This window comes from Lynx canadensis, chromosome B4 (assembly GCF_007474595.2).
Source record: "Lynx canadensis isolate LIC74 chromosome B4, mLynCan4.pri.v2, whole genome shotgun sequence".
NCBI classification, from domain to species: Eukaryota; Metazoa; Chordata; class Mammalia; order Carnivora; family Felidae; genus Lynx; species Lynx canadensis.
Genome location: NC_044309.1, coordinates 126,579,925 through 126,598,829, shown reverse-complemented (window position 1 = coordinate 126,598,829; position 18,905 = coordinate 126,579,925). Strand labels below are relative to the sequence as shown.

The following is an 18,905-nucleotide window of genomic DNA, read 5'->3' as shown; positions in this document are numbered from 1 at the left end:
TAATACGTATTATTATTATTATTAAAAATTTTTTTATATGTTTATTCATTGTTGAAAGAGAGACAGCACAAGCAGGGGTGGGGCGGAGAGAGAGGGAAACACAGAATCTGAAGCAGGCTCCAGGCTCTGAGCTGTCAGCCCAGAACCCAACGCGGGGCTCAAACTCACGAACTGTGAGATCATGACCTGAGCCGAAGTCGGACACTCAATCGACTGAGCCACTCAGGCGCCCCAGTTAATACATATAACTGACTATATTCTTCATCCCCGTGACTTACTTATTTTATAACTAGAAGCCTGTACTTTTTTAAAAAATTGTTTTTAAACATTAATTCATTTTTGAGACAGTGTGAGTGAGGAAGGGGCAGATTGAGAGGCAGACCCAGAACCCGAAGCAGGCTTCAGGATCCCAGCTGTCAGCACAGAGCCCAACGTGGGGCTCAAACTCACAGGCCGCGAGATCATGACCTGAGCTGAGGTCAGAGACTTAACCAGCTGAGCCATCCAGGCGCCCCAGAACTTTTTAATCCCCTTTACCCATTTTGCCTGCTGCTCATTACCCTCCTCTGGCAGCCACTAATCTGTTTTTTGTATCTATGAGTCTGGGTTTTTTTTTTTTTTTCTTCCCTAGATTCCACACATAAGTGAAAGCATGTGGTATTTGTCTTTCTCTGTTTGACTCATTTCACTTAGCCTAATACCCTCAAGGTCCGTCCATGTTGTTGCAAACCAAGATTTCATTGGTTTTTATGGCTGCGTTGTATTCCACTGTGTATAAACACCACATCTTGTTTATCCATTCATCCATCGATGGACATAGGTTGTCTTCATGTTTTAGCTTACAAATAATGTGCAGTAAACATAGGGATGCATATGTATTTTTTCCAATTCGTGTTTTTGTTTCTTCGGCTGGATACCCAGCAATGTGGCATTGCCGCATCCTGTGGTAACCCTAATTTTAATTTTTTGAGGCACCTCCATTACCGTTTTCCACGGTGGCTGCTGTAGTCTGCATTTCCACCAACGCTGCACGAGGGTTCCTTTTCCTCCACATCCTCGCCGACACCTGTTTCTCGTCTTTTTGCTAATAGTCATTCTGACTGGTGTCAGGGGATATCTCCCTGTGGGTCTGATTTGCATTTTCTGGATGAGGAGCAATGCTGAGTAACTCTTCATGTGCTTGGTGGCCATCTGGACGTCCTCTTTGGGAATATGCCTATTCAGACCTTCTGCCCATTTTATAATCAGATTGTTTTTTTGTTACTCACTTGCATGAGTTCTTTACATATTTTAGATTCGTATCTTGAAACACAGACCACCAAAAGGTTCAGAAACTCCACTCTTCCTCACAAATCCCCAATAGCAGATGGATGTGAAACATTTAACAAACAACTCAGAGACCTCAAACTCTGACATGAAGACCCTCAAACTGCTCAACAACTCACACCTCGGACAAGACACCCGAACGTCTCAGAGCTCTCATACTCTGAACGAAGATGCCCACACAGCTCATAAACATAGACCTGCAAAGACCATCAAATGGCTCAAGGGATTCACTCTATCGGACGCACATACCCAAGTGTTCAGAATGCTATACTCTGTGTACAGACTGGCTAATACTTCAGAGACCTCACAATCTGAAAACAGATACAGAAACAGCACAGAGACCTACAGATGGACATATCTTGGACACATACCTGAAGCTGCCTTGCAGATCATATACCGAGAATACAAACTCCCAGATAGCCAGAGGCCTTACACCTGGGGAAACAGCCAGCCAGTTCAGGGCCCTCAAGAACAAAGGCTCCAACCAGCCAGTAGATCTCACACATTGATACAGACCCTTTAAACAGCTCAGAGAACTCTCCCTCTGGGTTCAGAGTCCACACATCCAGGATGCGGAACCCACAAAGAATCGAGGGACTTCCAATCCTGCGCGGACCATACTAAATGGCTGGGCGACCCCAAATCTGGGATACAGACCCCCAACAGCTCAGAAACATTACACTTCAGGGACACAGACACCCAAGAACTCAGAGACCTCACACACTAAGGGGAAAAAAAGCCCCAAACTGTTTAGAAACCCCACATGCTCAGGAATGCAAGTCAAAATCACAATGAGTTATCAGCACACCCTTGTTAGAATGGCTAGCTATCCAAAAGCTAAGAAATAACAAGTGTTGGTGAGGATGTGGAGAAAAGGGAACCCCTGGGCACTCTTGGTGGAAATGTATATTGGTATAGCCACCATTCCATGATAGAAAACAGTGTGAAAGTGCCTCAAAAAATTAAAAATAGAACTACCATGTGATACAGTAATCCCACTTGTGGGTTGATATCCAAAGGAAATGAAAACAGGATTGCAAAGAGACATCTGTACCCCCATGTTCAAATACAGCATTAGCCACAATAGCCAAGATATGGAAACAACCTAAGTATCAATGGATGAATGGAGAAAGAAGATGCGAAAAAAATATATACGTACATAATGGAATATTATTCAGCCACGAGAAAAAAGGAAACCCTAGCGTTTCCATCAACTTGGATGGATCTTGAGGGCATTATGCTAAGTTAAATAAGTCAGACAGAGAAAGGCAAATACTGTGTGCTCTCATTTATATGTGGACTCTAAATAGAGCTGAGAGAGACGGAGAGTAGAATGGTGGTTACCGGGGGCAAGAGGGTGGGAGACATGGGGACATGTTGGTCCAAGGGTGCCAACTTCCTGTTATAAGATGACTAAGTTCTGGGGATCTAATCTACAGTATGGTGATTATAGCCAATAATACTGTATCATATACTTGAAAGTTGCTATTGCTAAGAGAGTGGGTCTTAAATGGTCTCACCACAAAAAGGAAATGGTCATCATGTGATGGAATGGAGGTGTTAGCCAACACTCTTAAAGGTGGTAATCATGTTGCAATATATAAATGTATCAAACCAACACCTTGTACACCTTACAGGTCCACAATGTTATATGTCAACTATGTATTAATAAAGCCGGGGGGGGGGGGGTGAAGAAAGAAAAATAGAAAGAAAATAGTGACAATGACCACCCGGAAGACAGCACACACATGCATACACACCTCTGAGCTTCCTGCTGTTTTGCATTTAGACCCAGGTTTTGACTCAGCTGGGTGGTTTATTTTCTTTCTTTTGCTTTGGATAAAAATGAGCTCCCATGCACGGGGCGGGGGGGGTGGTCCCCGAATGGCCCAAGAAAAATTCCCACCCTGATGGGGGAGAGACCTGGTTACAGGCGCGGGAAATAGAGGGCTCCCGCCATCCCTACGAATATGAAAAAGCAGAGATGTGCTTTCACCCAGCCAGCAATTTTACTGTGCAAGATTTTGTTGGAAAACTACAGGAAGACCATAATTTCTTTCTCTTGGAGTGAGGGAAGAGGGAGAGAGAGGGAGGGAGGGAGGGAGAGGAGGAGAATGAGACTCAAAGAATGTGAACAGAAACAGGCAGGCCGATAACTGGTCATCCAAGAGCGGAGCGTTCCCAACACGCCTTGCTCCCGTCCTCCTCCATCCCTGGAAGTGCGGGGACCCGCTTAGCCTCAAGCCCGCGTCTGTCATTTCAACCGTCTGCGGGGCGCACGGCGGGCGCCGGGCGGGGCTCGGCCGGCGGTCCCGCCCCCCCCCCCCCCCCCCGGGGAGGACGCCCCTCACTGCGCCCCCACCCGGCCCTACCTGAGCTGGCGCGGCTCGCAGTCCACGCCGGGCAGCAGCAGCCGGGCCGCCTGGCGGACGTCGTCGCTGTCCATGGAGAAGCTGCGGCGGTGGCCGGCGTGCGCCACGGCCACCCGGATCCACTCCATCAGCGGCGGCAGCACGAGGAAGGGCCTGCGCGGGAGGACGCGAGAGCGTTAGGGCGGCCGGGTGGCGGGGGCTGCCGGCTCAGCCCCACCTCCTGCTCGCCGGCCCCCACCCCCCACCCCCGCCCCTGAGCCCCCCCACCCCCACCCCGCTTTCCCTGGGGACCCTGACTCTGAATCCCCGTGTGGTGGGAGGACCTTTGGAGACATCCTGATCGCACGGGTGACCGCACCGGCGACCCCGGGGCAGACTCTCCGGAGTCTTTGGGCCTCAGTTTCCTCATCTGCAAAACAGGGATACCGTGTGACTATCCTGCGAGTGTTATCTCCCTCAGAGATCATGTGAACACACAGGAGATGGCTCACTTAAAGCACCAAGCACAGGGGCTGGCACTTAGTAGAAAACCCAAAAAACGCCTGGGGTTATTGGTACTTGGGACTCCCCATTCTGGATCCGGCCCTAAGGTGTCCTCCAAATCTCCCCTCCCATCTCCCCTGGCTCCCCTCGTGGAGCTCTCCCAGCCCCAGCTCTGCCTGAGCACCACGCTTCCAACAGCAAAGATCCAAGACCCCACGCAGTCTTCCCGGAGCCCGGTGGCTCTGCCCAGCACAGCCAGCACAACTGCCGGCGCCTGGGGGCCTGGCCACACCCCCTGAAGCTCCGGGAGTCTCAGGTTCCTCACCAGCTAAGGAGACCACAGCAGGGGCCAGCTTGTTGCAAGAATTAACTGAGACCCTGCCCCAGGCTGACCGTACTTTGTAAGTGTAATACATTTGTGCCAACTTCCTGTTTCTTCCAGTGATGATTACAAACTCTGTCCTCCCATCAGGATCGCTGGGTTGGCCGGGGAGCCCTATCTCAGGGATTCTGATTGAATTCATCTAGGATGGGGCTGGATACTGGCAGTTTTTACCCCCCCCCCCACCCAAGGGGTGACTTCATTGCACATCAAAATTATCTGGAGGGCTTGTTAAAATACAGATTGCTGGGCCCCACCCACAAGGTGTCTGATCCAGTAGCTTGGGGAGGTAGACAAGAATCTGCATTTCTAATGAGTTTCTGTGTGATGTAGATACTGCTGGTCTGGGGTCACACTCAAAGAACTTCTGCTCTATAGGAATGCAAGCTGGTGCAGCCACTCTGGAAAACAGTATGGAGGTTCCTCAAAAAGCTAAAAATAGAACTGCTCTATGACCCAGCAACTGCACTACTAGGCATTTATCCAAGGGATACAGGTGTGCTGTTTCTAAGGGGCACATGCACCCCCATGTTTATAGCAGCACTATCAACAAGAGCCAAAGTATGGAAAGAGCCCAAATGTCCATCGATGGATGAATGGATAAAGAAGATGTGGTATACACACACACACACACACACACACACACACACACACACACACACACACAATGGAGTATTACTCGGCAATCAAAAAGAATGAAATCTTGCCATTTGCAACTACATGGATGGAACTGGAGGGTATTATGCTAAGTGAAATTAGTCGGAGAAAGACAAATATCATAGGACTTCACTCATATGAGGACTTTAAGACACAGAACAGATGAACACAAGGGAAGGGAAGCAAAAATAACATAAAAACAGGGAGGGGGACAAAACAGAAGAGACTCAAATATGGAGAACAAACTGAGGGTTGCTGGATGGGTTGTGGGAGGGGGGGATGGGCTAAGAGGGTAAGGGGCATTAAGGAATCTACTCCTGAAATCATTGTTGCACTATATGCTAACTAATTTGGATGTAAATTTTAAAAAATAAAAAAATAAAAAATAAATAAAATAATGCTATTATTATCACACACACACACAAAAAGAACTTCTGCTCTAGGGTTGGTGGAGGGCCTGAGAATGTGCGTGTGCGTGCGTGTGTGTGTGTGTGTTAAAATGCACACCCGCCCCACCCACCTCATCTCCAGAGATGCTGATTTTGTCAGGTCCACCAATATAATTTTTTATTTTTTTATTTTTATTTTTTATTTTTGAGAGAGAGAGACAGAGTGCAAGTGGGGGAGGGGCAGAGAGAGAGAGGGAGACACAGAATCTGAAGCAGGCTCCAGGCTCTGAGCTGTCAGCACAGAGCCCGACGCGGGGCTCAAACTCATGAACCATGAGATCGTCACACCTGAGCCGAAGTCGGACGCTTAACTGACTGAGCCACCCAGGCATCCCCCACAAATATAATTTTAATAAGCAGCCCTTATGATGCTGATTTAAGTAGACCAAAGAACACACTTTGAGAAATGCAGATTTCACACAAACGTGCAGACCAAAAATGTTTCCTGTATTCGGCAGAACCATGGTTAGGCTGAGGCAAGCAGGGCACTCAGGGTGCAAAATTGAAGGAGGCCAGGTCATGCAAATATGTTCTAGGCACCTCTCCTGCCTCACCTTGACCCCAGTGCTGCCATTCAGTCCAGCATGGCTGCCACGGGGTGGAAAGAGGGTCATAAATGGAGGGTTGCCAAGGCAACAAACTGCTCACTGTATACAGGCATCCTGAGCTCCCTACCAAGTTTTTGGTGGCGAGTTCCAGTTTGCTAGAAAGCAAGCTGTATATCCAATGTTAACATTCAACAGCTAAGCTTTTTACAGTCGTTCTCAATTAATCCCATTCATGATCTCATTGAAATGCTTAGGACCAACCTATAAGCTAGTTGTGACTACGCCTATTTTCTCCATCAGGAGAATGACGTTTATTGAGGTTAAGTAGCATGCTTTTGATTACAAGGTTAGCAAGTGTGAGAGCTAGGAGTTAGAGCCAAGATGTCTGAGTACACAGCCTGTGTGCCATAACCCCATGTGGTACTGACATTCTCTTGTCTAACTTCCCAGCATGTGCTCTGTTACCAGCATGCACCTGTTGCCCCAGAAGAACGAGCTGATCTGGTTACGGAATTTCCATGGCACACCATTTTCATTTCCGGCCACGCAGCTCAGTCCCCTGTCTGTAAGGCCTCCAGCTTTTTAAAAATCCACACCCCACTTACCCTTCTAACTACAGAGCAAATCCTACCCTACCCTAAACATTCCTCCTGATGATCCACTCCCAGTGGACCCCTCCTATAATAGACCCCACTCCACCGACCTTACCCACTGGCCTTGCAGATGCCCCAGTAGAAGAATGTAAACTCCATTGGGGGCAGGGACCTGGGCCTGCTAGATTCACTGATTCAGCCACGGCCCCAGGAAGGCCCTGGCAGGCTGGAAGCACTTAATAAATACTTGTTCACCAGACAGACAAAGATTTACCGATTTCCTACCGGGTACAATGGATACAATCGAGTTTCTGGACCCATGGACCTGGGAGGCAGTCTCCCAGGGAATTTCTGCCTGAGTCAGCCCGCTGCTTAGGCTGTCGCCCTCATTCTCTCGTTCTCTCCATCACCTAAACTGAATCAGGCACTCAATAAACACACACTGACTTGGAATTGAATTGGATTCTACTGTTTCAGGTGAGCCGGACTTATTTTTGTCACCATGTCTCCGTCGCTGTAGAAGCCAGCCCCGAGCGCTCAGAGAACTCTCCTCTGGGTTGTTTTTCCAAGGCAGCCGCCATCCCATCTGGCCTTTCCTTTGCTCGGTGCCCCCCAAGCGCAGCCCAGAACTCTCAGCCCCTGGGGGGCTGCGTCCCGTCTCTACTGCAGACTGCCCTTCGGCTTCTGCCTTTTATGTGAGGTGCGAGGCCCAGGGCACGCCGCCAGCTCCTGATGAATACTGAAGAGGAGAGAAAGAGACACTGCTGTCTTCAAAATAACACCTGTACCAAGACAGCTGGCGAGCACCAGAAGAAGAAACCTTGAACCCTAGGATTCCAGCCTGCTCTGGACTTTTCTCTGTACCTATTCTCCTTTCACCATTGCCTTCTCTCTCTCCGTCACCCTGACCTCAATAGTTTATAAGCACATGAATTCTTTGCCAGCAACTCATTTAAAAATCTTCTTATCCTGTCTACTCAGAGGGGGGAAAAGTGTTATTTCGTGATGTTTCTTTTGGAGGAGTTTGGAGACGGGAAAGAATTCTAGGGCCTTGAGTTAAGGAGAGGATGCAGGAAACGGAAGGAGAAAGGCTGCATTCTCCTGATGTATTTTTGAAGAGAACCGTGTTCCATTGACTACCGACTTTGTTCTGAAGTTGTCTCCAGTGACTAAAGCCTACAGGAGGCTTGTGAAGCCCATGGCTCAGTGAAGTGGTTAATCTTAGACTGTGTGCTCCACAACAGAATCACGGGGTACTGTGCGTATGTCTGAAAATTCCCCAGGCCTTGATTCACCCCCAGAGTTTTGGTTTAACAAGTCTGGGGTGGGGTCTGGGCATGTGCATTCTAAATTTTTTTTTTTTAACATTTATTTATTTTTGAGAGACAGAGTGAGACAGGGCATGAGCAGGGGAGGGGCAGAGGGAGAGGGAGACACAGGATCTGAAGCAGGCTCCAGGCTCAGAGCTGTCGGCACAGAGCCTGACGCGGGGCTCAAACCCACGAACTCACGTGAGATCATGACCTGAGCTGAAGTCAGACGCCCAACTGACTGAGCCACCCAGGTGCTCCAGGGCACGTGCATTCTATTGTTTTTAATATGAAATTTATTGTCAAATCGGTTTCCATACAACACCCAGCGCTCATCCCGAAAGGTGCCCTCCTCAATGCCCATCACCCACCGTCCCCTCCATCCTACCCCCCATCAACCCTCATTTTATTCTCAGTTTTTAAGAGTCTCTATGGTCTGGCTCCCTCCCTCTCTGACTTTGGGCACGTGCATTCTAAATAAGCTCCTTCTGGGGTTTGATAACTCCAACTGGGTGGCCTGAGGTGAACAGAGGGAGGGCACGGTCAACTCAACCAGGGCAGTGGCCATTGAAATCTTTGCTGCGGTGTTCGAAGAGAAGGTCTGTGGGGTTGGGACCAGGGATTCTAGAAGGGAAGAGAAAGCCTAGGGGTGGGCTTCTTGTAGCATCAAGAGAGCAAGTCGGCTAAGGAAGGTTGTTGGGCCCCAATTCGAGTGGTGGGAGATGGAGAAGATACATGGGTGGGGCCTTTCTGAAACACTGAAGAGAAAGCTGGTGAGGAGGGTGACCGCCGAGATTTGAAAGGGAGTTTGGGCGGGGAGGGGCTGGGCGCTAAGGGGGATGGTGGGGTATGTGGGAGGAGCCTGGTTTGTCTGGGGTTCGGCAGAACCGGATTCTAGCCCTGAATCTACCAGAAGCCCACGGCAGGATTCTGGCTCTGGTCTGAAAACAGGTTCTCAGTGTTTTCATCGATAAAGCGGATGGGCTTGGATCAGATGGTCTGTTTCAGGAGTCAGCAAACCTTCTCTGCACAAGGCCAGATAGGAAATATATTAGGCTTTGTAGGCCATAGAGTCTCCGACTCAGCCACTCAACCCGGCCATTATAGTGTGAAAGCAGACCCCGACAATACGTCAGTGAAAGAACCTGGCTGTGTTCCACGAAAACTTTCTTCACAAAATCAGATGGCGGGTCATAGTTGGCCGACCCTGAGTCTGTTCATTCAGTTCCTTCCTCCTCTAAAATTCTTGGAGTATATTGAAATATAGCCAGTTTCCTGGGGGCTGAGGAAGACGCCCTGAAGATGGGCAGAAGCACGTGAAGATCTCAATGATGGGGACAGAAAGCTTTGGAGAGATTAGAAAATACGGCCCTCCCACAAGGAGGTCATGGTTGCATTTGGGGAATACTGAACCACAGGCATCCCCAGAGGCAGTACCTCAAGAATCAGGTCAAGAATACAACCCAAACCGGGGCGCCTGGGTGGCGCAGTCAGTTAAGCGTCCGACTTCAGCCAGGTCACGATCTCGCGGTCCGTGAGTTCGAGCCCCGCGTCGGGCTCTGGGCTGATGGCTCAGAGCCTGGAGCCTGTTTCCGATTCTGTGTCTCCCTCTCTCTCTGCCCCTCCCCCGTTCATGCTCTGTCTCTCTCTGTCCCAAAAATAAATAAAGGTTGAAAAAAGAAAATTAAAAAAAAAAAAAAAAAGAATACAACCCAAACCATGTCATGGGTGTGTAACTGATGAAATGTCCTCTGTTAACGTCACTCATTCATCCAACAATCCTTTAGAGAGCACCCATGCTGCAGGCACGCTTCCAGGAGCCGGAGACAGAGCAGAGAACAGGACTTGTCAGGTCCTTGATCTCACAGAACTAACAGTATAACAGGGATAACACAGATAAGGAACATATAAACCAACACGTAATAAAGCAACTACAAACTGTGATCAGTGTCAGTGCTGGGACAGAGAATAAACAGGGTTTAGGTGGAGCAATGTGAAGGCCTCTCTGAGGAGGTAACAAAACCTCAAAGACAAGAAGGAATTGGCATCTGTGAATGAGTGTGTAAAGACATGGATGTTCCAGGCAGCATTAACTGTGCAAAGGCCCTGAGGTGGAAAAAACCTTTGCAGCTCACCAAGGGCTTTCACTCATGCATCATCTCCTATACTGGCCCTCCAGGGATGACAGGGGTGGCCAGGACATGAATGAGGAAGGCTCGCAGTGGTAGGCTGAATAAGAGCCCCCAAGACATCAAGTCCTATCCCCTGGAACCTGTGAATGTTGACGGCAAAAGAGACTGCTGATGTAATTCAGTTAAGATTGTGAAAAGGGAAGAGTACCCTGGATTATCCAGGTGGGCTCTACGTGCAGTCATCGGGGTCCTTATAAAAGAGAAACAGGGAGATTTGGCACAGGTGATACTGAAGCAAGATGCTCTGTTGTGGGCTTTGAAGATAGAGGACGGGGGCACAAGCCAAGAGGTGTAGCTCTAGAAGCCGGAAAGGTGAGGAAAGGGATTCTTCCCTCAGAGCTTCCGGAAGAGAACAGCCCTGCTAACACCTGGAGAATAAATGTGTGTTGTTTTAACCCACCAGGTTTGTGGGGACTCATTACAGCAGCCATAGGAAACCAATAGGATCACAAAGCCGGGGGACCGATAGGGTTGCAGTGGGTTAGTGCGGAAACAGGGTGATGAAGAACGAAGCGCCAGCATTTAAGCTGAGAATGAAGGCGTCCACAGGGCTCTGGAACTCACCTCAGACACATAAACTGCCTTGTTTCTGAGGGCAGAGAATACCTCTGCATAAGGGCTGCACTGTATCCCCTCCAAATGCTTATGTTGAAGCCCTAATTCCCAGCACCTCGGAATGCAATTTTTAAAATGAGGCCATTAGGCTGGGCCCTAATTCAGTATGACTGATATCCCCATAAGAGGAGGAGATTAGGGGACACCTGGGTGGCTCAGTTGGTTAAGTGTCCAACTCTTGATTTCGGCTCAGGGCATGATCTCATGGCTCATCGGTTTGAGCCCCACATCGGGCTCCACGCTGGCAGTGAGGGGCCTGCTTGGGATTCTCTCTCTCCCTCTCTCTCTGCCTCTCCCAGCTCGCATGTGCGCTCTCTCTCTAAAAATAAATAAGCAAATTTAAAATTAAAAGAAGAGGAGATTAGGACACAGAGAGACACCAAGGGTGTGTGTGCACAGCAGGGCACGATGTGAAAAAGGTAGCAAGAGACAGCCATCTGCAAGCCAAGGAGAGAGGCCTTGGGGAAAAAAAAATCAAACCCGCTGACACCATGATCTTGGATTTCCAGCCTCCAGCACTGTGAGAAAATAAGTTTCTTTTATTCAAGGCGCCTAGCCTGTGTTAATTTGTTACAGAAGCCCTAGAAGACCAATACACCCGTGGTTTGACTTAAGTCCTGCCTTGCCCTTGAGGTTTTGGTCTGTGGTAGACAAATTTCACTTGGAAGCTCCAACTCTTTAGAGAGCTGACGGTTTTCAGTTCATTTCCTTGAACCTACTGACGACAGCGGGTGAGTTCAAAGTCATCAGGAGGCCGTTCAGGGCAGAGGTTGGGATTAGAACCTCGGGCTTTGGAGAGAAGCTGACCCAGAGCTGGATTCCAGCTCCACCTTCTGGCTGTGTGACCTTGAACAAGGTGTTTCAATTGTTGTGCCTGAGTTCTCTCATGGGAAAATGGGGATAATAACAGTAGCTGCTCAACAGGGTGTGGTGGGTTGCATAATCCCCCCAAAGACGTCTCCCTCCTAATGCCTAGAACTCGTCAATGTCACCTTATCTGGCAAAATTGTCTTTGCACATGTGATTATAAGTTAAGGATTTTGAGAAGAAAAGGCTACCTGGAATCATCCAGGTGGGCCCTAAATGCAATCACAAGTCCTTAGCAGAGAGAGGAGAGAAGGTCAAAGAAGGGAGAATAGGACACCTGGGTGGGTTATGCGTCTACTCTTGGTTTTGGCTCAGGTCATGATCTCACGGTTCCCGAGTTCAAACTCCGTGTCCGGCTCCACACTGACAATGTGAAGCCTGCTTGGGATTCTCTGCCTCCATCTCTCTGCCCCTCCCCTGCTCTAACTCTCTCTCTCTCTCTCTCTCTCTCTCTCTCAAAATAAATAAATAAACATTTCTTAAAAACTAGAAGGGAGTAGGAGATGTGAGGACGTGAGAAGTTACTGGATGAATGGAGGAAAGGGGCCATGAGCCACGGAATGCAGGCGCCCTTCTGAAGCTAGAACAGGCCAAGTGATCCTCCCCTGGAGCCTCTGGAAGGTACCAGCCCTGCTGACACCTTCACTTTAGCCCAGTGAGTCAGATTTCATACTTCTGACCTCCTGAACCGTAAGACAATAAATCTGTATTGTCTGGGGTCTTCACGTCCGTGGCAATTTTTTTTTTAACAGCAGCCACAGGAAACTAAGACAGAGGGCACTATCAGAATTGAATGGATTGGTGTATACAGCCTGGCACCAATGTTCAGCAGGTGGCATCTTCACTCATCAGCATCACTGGCGTGGTTTTTAGCATCACTCGAGTGTTCTCTGGGCTGGCGGAGGGAGAGCCTTGCTACACCACTCCTGTCTTTGCTTTTTAACGTTTATTTATTTTTGGGACAGAGAGAGACAGAGCATGAACGGGGGAGGGGCAGAGAGAGAGAGGGAGACACAGAATCGGAAACAGGCTCCAGGCTCCGAGCCATCAGCCCAGAGCCTGACGCGGGGCTCGAACTCACGGACCGCGAGATCGTGACCTGGCTGAAGTCGGACGCTTAACCGACTGCGCCACCCAGGCGCCCCTGTCTTTGCTTTTTAAATCAAGGCGAACCTCTGCAGTTGCTAGGCCTTTCCTTTATACATTGTGTGGCCTTGACTCTACATCTTTGTTATTTGTTAAGTCTCAGGCTGCAGAGAAATTTAGGTGTTCGAGTGTGATTTAGGAGCTCATAATTCCAGAGATGCAGGGAGTGAAGGAAAAGCAGCAAAATTGATAGCAGACAACATCCAAGGTTGGTTTCCATAGCAATATTCACTGTGATCTCCGTGTATTGTGGGCACGAATGCTAGGAAGACGCCGAGGTCAGAGGTGGCCATGGCTTATTTGCTAGAATGACAGGGTCCCACTGTGCAAAGTACAGTTGCACTGCCCCCGAGGGTGGTTCTGGCAGAGGGTCTGGAGTGGGAGAAGCCAAGGGGGTGCTCTAGGTCGGTGCTTCTCGAACATGAGCGTGCACATGAATCGCCTGGGATCTTGTGAAAATGCAGATTCTGATTCAGTGGGTCTGGGGCAGAGCCTGAGATTCTGCGTTTGTAACAAGCTCCCAGGCGATGATGCACCTGCCAGCGTATGGACCACATTTCGAGTAACCAGGCCCGAGGGAAGTATTATGACTCAAGCCAGAAACCAGGGAAGGTGAATTCTCTTATCATGTTTAAGGAGGAGAAAGTGAGTCCAGAAGTGAGTCATTTGCAAAAGGGGGTAGAGGCCCAGGAGACAATGGAAGGGAAGAAGGAGCTCTTTTGGATCCAGACCTCCTGAGGCCTGTGTGAGCCTAGTTTATGAGCCTGTGCCAAACTGCCAGGGAGGCGGGGAGAGCAGGTGTCTGGCAATTTCTGCTCTTATCCTGGGAGGTGGGTTCTGCCTCCCACCAGGATTCCCCTTTGGTCTTCCAACGGTCTTACTAAACCAAAGTTCTCAGTCTCAGGGAGTTTGTTCTCACCCAAATGCCCATCCCACTGTCTGATAGGAATTTTGTATTCATGACAGTGTTTATCATCATCCTGGGAATGTATCCTATGTGTGTATTCTTATTCAAAAGAATATATCTTATGATGATTAATTTTACATGTCAACGTGGCTAGGTCACAGTACCCCGATATGTGGTCAAGCCTAGTCTGGATGTTGCCACGAAGGTATTTTTTTTTAAGACGAGATTAACATTTAGATGGGTGGACTTTGAGTAAAGCGGATTATCTTCCTAAAGTGGGTGGGCCTCATCCAATCGGCTGGAGGCCTTAAGAGAAAAAGGCTGACCTCCGACCACCAGGGGGTTCTGCCCCCTAACTGCTTTCAGACCTGAGCAGACCTGCAGCCTCCTCCTTCTGTGCTGATGGGGGAACCCCTTCACCCTCACCCACAATCACCAGGGCAGGGAGGAAGCTTGGGTGCTGGGTCCCACAGAAGACTGCTTCCCAACACCCGAGTGTGTAGACACATTGCCTGGGGGCTGTGAAACAAAGGCATCATGGGTAGGATTATGCTTTTCGGGAAGAGCAAGCCATTTCACACCCAAAGGACAAGCCCTTTGAGTGTGGAAGTCAGCCCCATCAAGGGGTGATTATATAAATTCCCCGACATGGGGCAAGGGCCAAGGGTCCTTGAGTGAGGAGGCTGACCTCTGCTAATCATGCCAACAGGCCCCTGTGGCTGACCTTGGAACCTTCTTTGGCTTTCCTGTCACATATTCTGAAGCAGGTGATGTAGGGGGCTGGAGGGCTGCAAATGGAGGGTTGAGGTACCAGCAGGTTCAGGCAGAGCAAATATGATATATGAGTAACAACTGTCCCCTCCCTGCACCCTCGCCCCGCTTTCAGCTCCCCTCCCATCCTGGGGAGGAAGTTTTCTCCTCTGCCTGCCTCCCTCTGCTTCCCGTGGGGAGGAAGCTCCATCACGTACCTCCCTGCCCCCTAACTCAGCGCCACCCCCCACTCCTCTGCACTTTCCCACCTGCATCTAAGCATCCAACATGCTCCCGTCTCCCACCGTTTGAACAGGAGAGGAGCAAAAATGGGGGAGAGGAGGAATTACAGCTCTTCCGGAATTTCAGTCTGCACTCTCCGTCTAGTGCTGCATCTCGGTGGTGGCGGGGGCCTCAAAATCACCCGGGGAACGGATTAAAATGCATATTCCTGCCTTCCTGCCTGATTGCAGGGTGCGTTGGTTTCCTGGGGGTGCTGTAACAGAGTACCACAAACTCGGTGGCTTAAACAACAGAAGTGTATTCTCTCACCATGTCCGGGGCCAGAAGTCTAAAACCAAGGTTCCAGCACAACTGTGCTCCGTCCAGAGGATCTAGGGGAAAGCTCATTCCTTGCCTCTTCCAGCTTTTGGCGGTCCCCAGCGCTCCTTGGCTTGCGGCTATATCTCTCCATCTCTGCCTCTGTGTTTACATCATCTCCTCCTCTGGGGTGGGTGTCAAATCTCTCTCTCTTCTAAGGACACGTGGGATTGGATTCAAGGCCCACCCAGATAATCCAGGATTATTTCCCCACTGTTAGCACCCAAGACTAAATCACATCTGCAAAGACCCTTTTTCTTTGTAAAATACAGGTTGCAGAGATGAGGGCCATTGTTGAGACAAGCACCCTGGGCATCTGCCTGGTTCGTTCTCTGCAGGGGTTCTGATGCCCGCTCAAAGGGAGACCGTCAGGTCTAGAGGATGCCAGCTCTGAGCTGCAAGATGCATGGCAGCCCCGAAGTCCTTCCTCACACACCACGCAGGGACCAACAGACCAGCCTGGACCTCCCCACTCTGGGCTGCTGGCCGCACCGAGGCCAGGCCTGGCTTAGGGGCGCAGAGCCTCTGTGGTGGGAACCTAATCTCAAGTGGCTGGGATGATGGCAGGGCCTGGGATATAAATGGCCTGGGAGGGGAGCCGGGGCTTCAGAAGAGGGGAAGCCACAGGCTGTTTGAGGTGCCACAGAACCTTCCTCACAGCCTTGGGCACAACAGATAAACATTTGGGAGGTGGCAAATGATACAGGGACTCACATCCCAGGGGCAGTGGTTCCAGAAGCCTAAAAGGGCAGGGCTTGGGCTGTGGCAGGCTGAGAGGCAAAGGCCAGGGATGGGCCCACAGGGATCACCTGGGCCTGCCCCTGCTTCCAAAAGGATTATCATGAAAATCTGTAAAGGGAAGCACACAGCCTTACGAGGGAGACCTTTATATGTGGCGCTGGTGTGGTGGGAAGGGCACCCGTTCTAAAGACAGAAGGCCCTATGTTGGAGCCCAGGCTCCATCACTAGCTAGCTGTGGGACTTGGGCAAGTTACGGAACTTCTCTGTGCCTCAGCTTCCTTGTATGTAAAATGGGAGAAATAGCAAGGCCACTCCACGGGATTGTTGTGGAAGATTAAGAGAATCTCTGTAAGGTGCTTAGCACATAGTAAATGCTCAACAAAGTCAGCTGTTATTAAAGGCTCATATGTGAGGCATGGTTTTGACCATTTGTCTTTCATTGGCTCATTTGATAAGGACAAGAACTGTAAAGTAAGTACTATTATTATCCTCATTCTGCAGATACTTAAACAAGCACAGAGAGGTTATACAGCTTGCCTAAGGGGACACAGGTATAAGGAACAGTATTGGGGTGTATATGTAGGCAGTTAGACCCAGAGCCAGGGCTAGTAGCCACACATACTATCATTCCAGGCAGAGGATACAGCATGTGCAAAGGCGCAGTGGCAGGCTGGGGCATAGTGCTTTCGGGGAATTCAGCTTGGTGTGGCTGGAGCTGAGATGAAGGAGAGAGAGTAATGCAGGGGAGGGATGGTAGGATCACACTGGAGAGATGGGGGGAAACACCACCTAGGGCCTCGTAACTTCTGAAATAAAAGTATAAACTCCCAATACTTTACTTTTTCCCCAGAACTGCAGTGGAAAAACACAAAATCAGAAAAGTATTTGAAAAGAAATGTCAAGAATGGATCGACAAAAACACCTCTGAGAATGCAAAATGAAAGGTTCGCTGTAACTGTTCACAAAGTTAACAGAATATTTTTATACTCTGGTAGAGACCATTGGGTATCCCTCCATATGTGTTTTCTTCTTCTTCCTTAGTAATAAAACCCCCCACTAGTTAACTGGGCTCATAACCACCTGGCACACATTTTTCAGTCTCCCTTGTAGCTAGGGGACTGGTTCTTATGATAATATAAGCAGAAGTTTCTTTCTTTCTTTTTGTTAAGATTTGGAAGAATAAAGATTATTTTTAATTTTTAATTTATTTATTTTGAGAGAGAGAGAGAGAAAGAGTGCGCACAAGTGGGGGGGGGGAGAGGGAGAGAGAGAGAGAGAGAGAGAGAGAGAGAGAGAATCCCAAGCAGGTTCCATTCTGTCAGTGCAGAGCCCGATGTGGGATTTGATCCCACAAACTGTGAGATCATGACTTGAGCTGAGATCAAGAGTCGGATGCTTAACCTGCTGAGCCACCCAGGTGCCCCTAACCAGAAGTTTCTTGTGAAACTTCTAGAAAGGTCCCTAAAAGGAGGAAGCCCAGTGTTCTCTGGTCTATGTCCATTCTGCTGGCAAGAACGTAGACACGATGGCTGTTGCTAAATCAGAAAAACTGGACAAGGAGGTGGAAGCCACATGTAGATGATGACAGAGCAGAAAACCCAGAAGCACTTGGATTTCTGACATTTGCTTAGGTGGCCACACCTGGTCCTGGATTCTTCCTTCCAGACTTTTTTATATGAGAAATAAACTCTTATCTTGTTAAATGCCTGCTATGTGGGTTTTCTATCACTCATAGCCAAATCTAATTCTGACACTAATATCATTTCCCATACTGTTTAATGTTTATTTTTTGAGAGAGAGAGAGAGAGAGACAGACAGACAGACAGACAGAGAGAGCAGGGGAGGGGCAGAGAGAGAGGGAGACACAGAATCTGAAGCAGGCTCCAGGATCTGAGCTGTCAGCACAGAGCCTGATGCAGGGCTTGAGCCCATGAACCGTGAGATCATGACCTGAGCCAAAATCAACAATCAGATGCTTAACCGACTGAGCCACTCGGGCACTCCAACTTTTCCTTTTAATAGTTATCGTCTGAAGACTACAAACTTGGAAACGTGAAACTATCTGTTCCCAGAAACCACATGTATCAAAATACTTGTTACAATGAATTGTTTGTTCATTTAAAGCTGTAAACTATGTCATAGGAAATTGAGTTTATTAACCTTGTGAAAATATACTGACAATGGCTTTGAGCTCATTATAATTAACGTAACCAATAAAAATAATAACACAGATGCTCTTGAAGTCAGAAACATATATCAAAGTCTTGATCCTTGCAAACGTTCTCCGGCAAGGAAACATCACACATTTAAAATTAAGAAATCAGGTTTATTTTATTTTAGCTATTCCCCCCCCCCAGCTTTATTGAGATGTAATTGACATGTGACATTGTGTCAATGTGGGGTGTACAGTGGGATGATTGGATACATATGTATTGCAAAGTGATTACCAGGGTAGGGTTAGTTCACACATCAGATCTACTCTCTCAGCCACCTTCAAATATGTAAGACAGTATGGTTAACTATAGTCGCTGTGTTGTACATTATGAGATTCTCAGAACTTACACATCTTCTAGCTGAAGCTTGCACCCTTTGACCAGCCTTTCTCCACGTGCCCCCACCTCCCCACCCCTGACAACCACCGTTCTATTCTATCAGTTCAGCTTTTTTAGATTCCACACATATGCGAGATCATACAGTATTTCTCTGTCTGACTTATTTCACTCAGGATAATGCCTTCAAGGTCCATCCATGTTGTTGTAAATGGAAGGATTTTCTTTATTTTTCTCATGGCTGAACAGTATTCCAATAACAGATCAATTTTGAAACACCACGCGGAATCTCTTTCTTCCTTACAAAAAAGGAGGATAAAAGGGCGAGACCGAGCATGGCCCAGAGGCTCCCCTATGCCCTCCTTGGTGTCTGTGCCACCGGGCTGTGGCTTTGAGAAAACGATATTCTTGTGCTCTT

The 18,905-nt window shown here is 48.7% G+C and overlaps 1 protein-coding gene across 1 annotated transcript in view; it reads right to left on the bottom strand.

Moving 5' to 3' along the window:
* Positions 1–18,905, bottom strand: part of BTBD11 (BTB domain containing 11) — a 315,533-nt gene that overhangs the window by 74,941 nt on the left and 221,687 nt on the right. Inside the window, exon 4 of the mRNA XM_030320460.1 lies at positions 3,699–3,851. Coding sequence (XP_030176320.1) covers positions 3,699–3,851 — 153 coding nt within the window. The remainder of the gene's footprint in view (positions 1–3,698; positions 3,852–18,905) is intronic.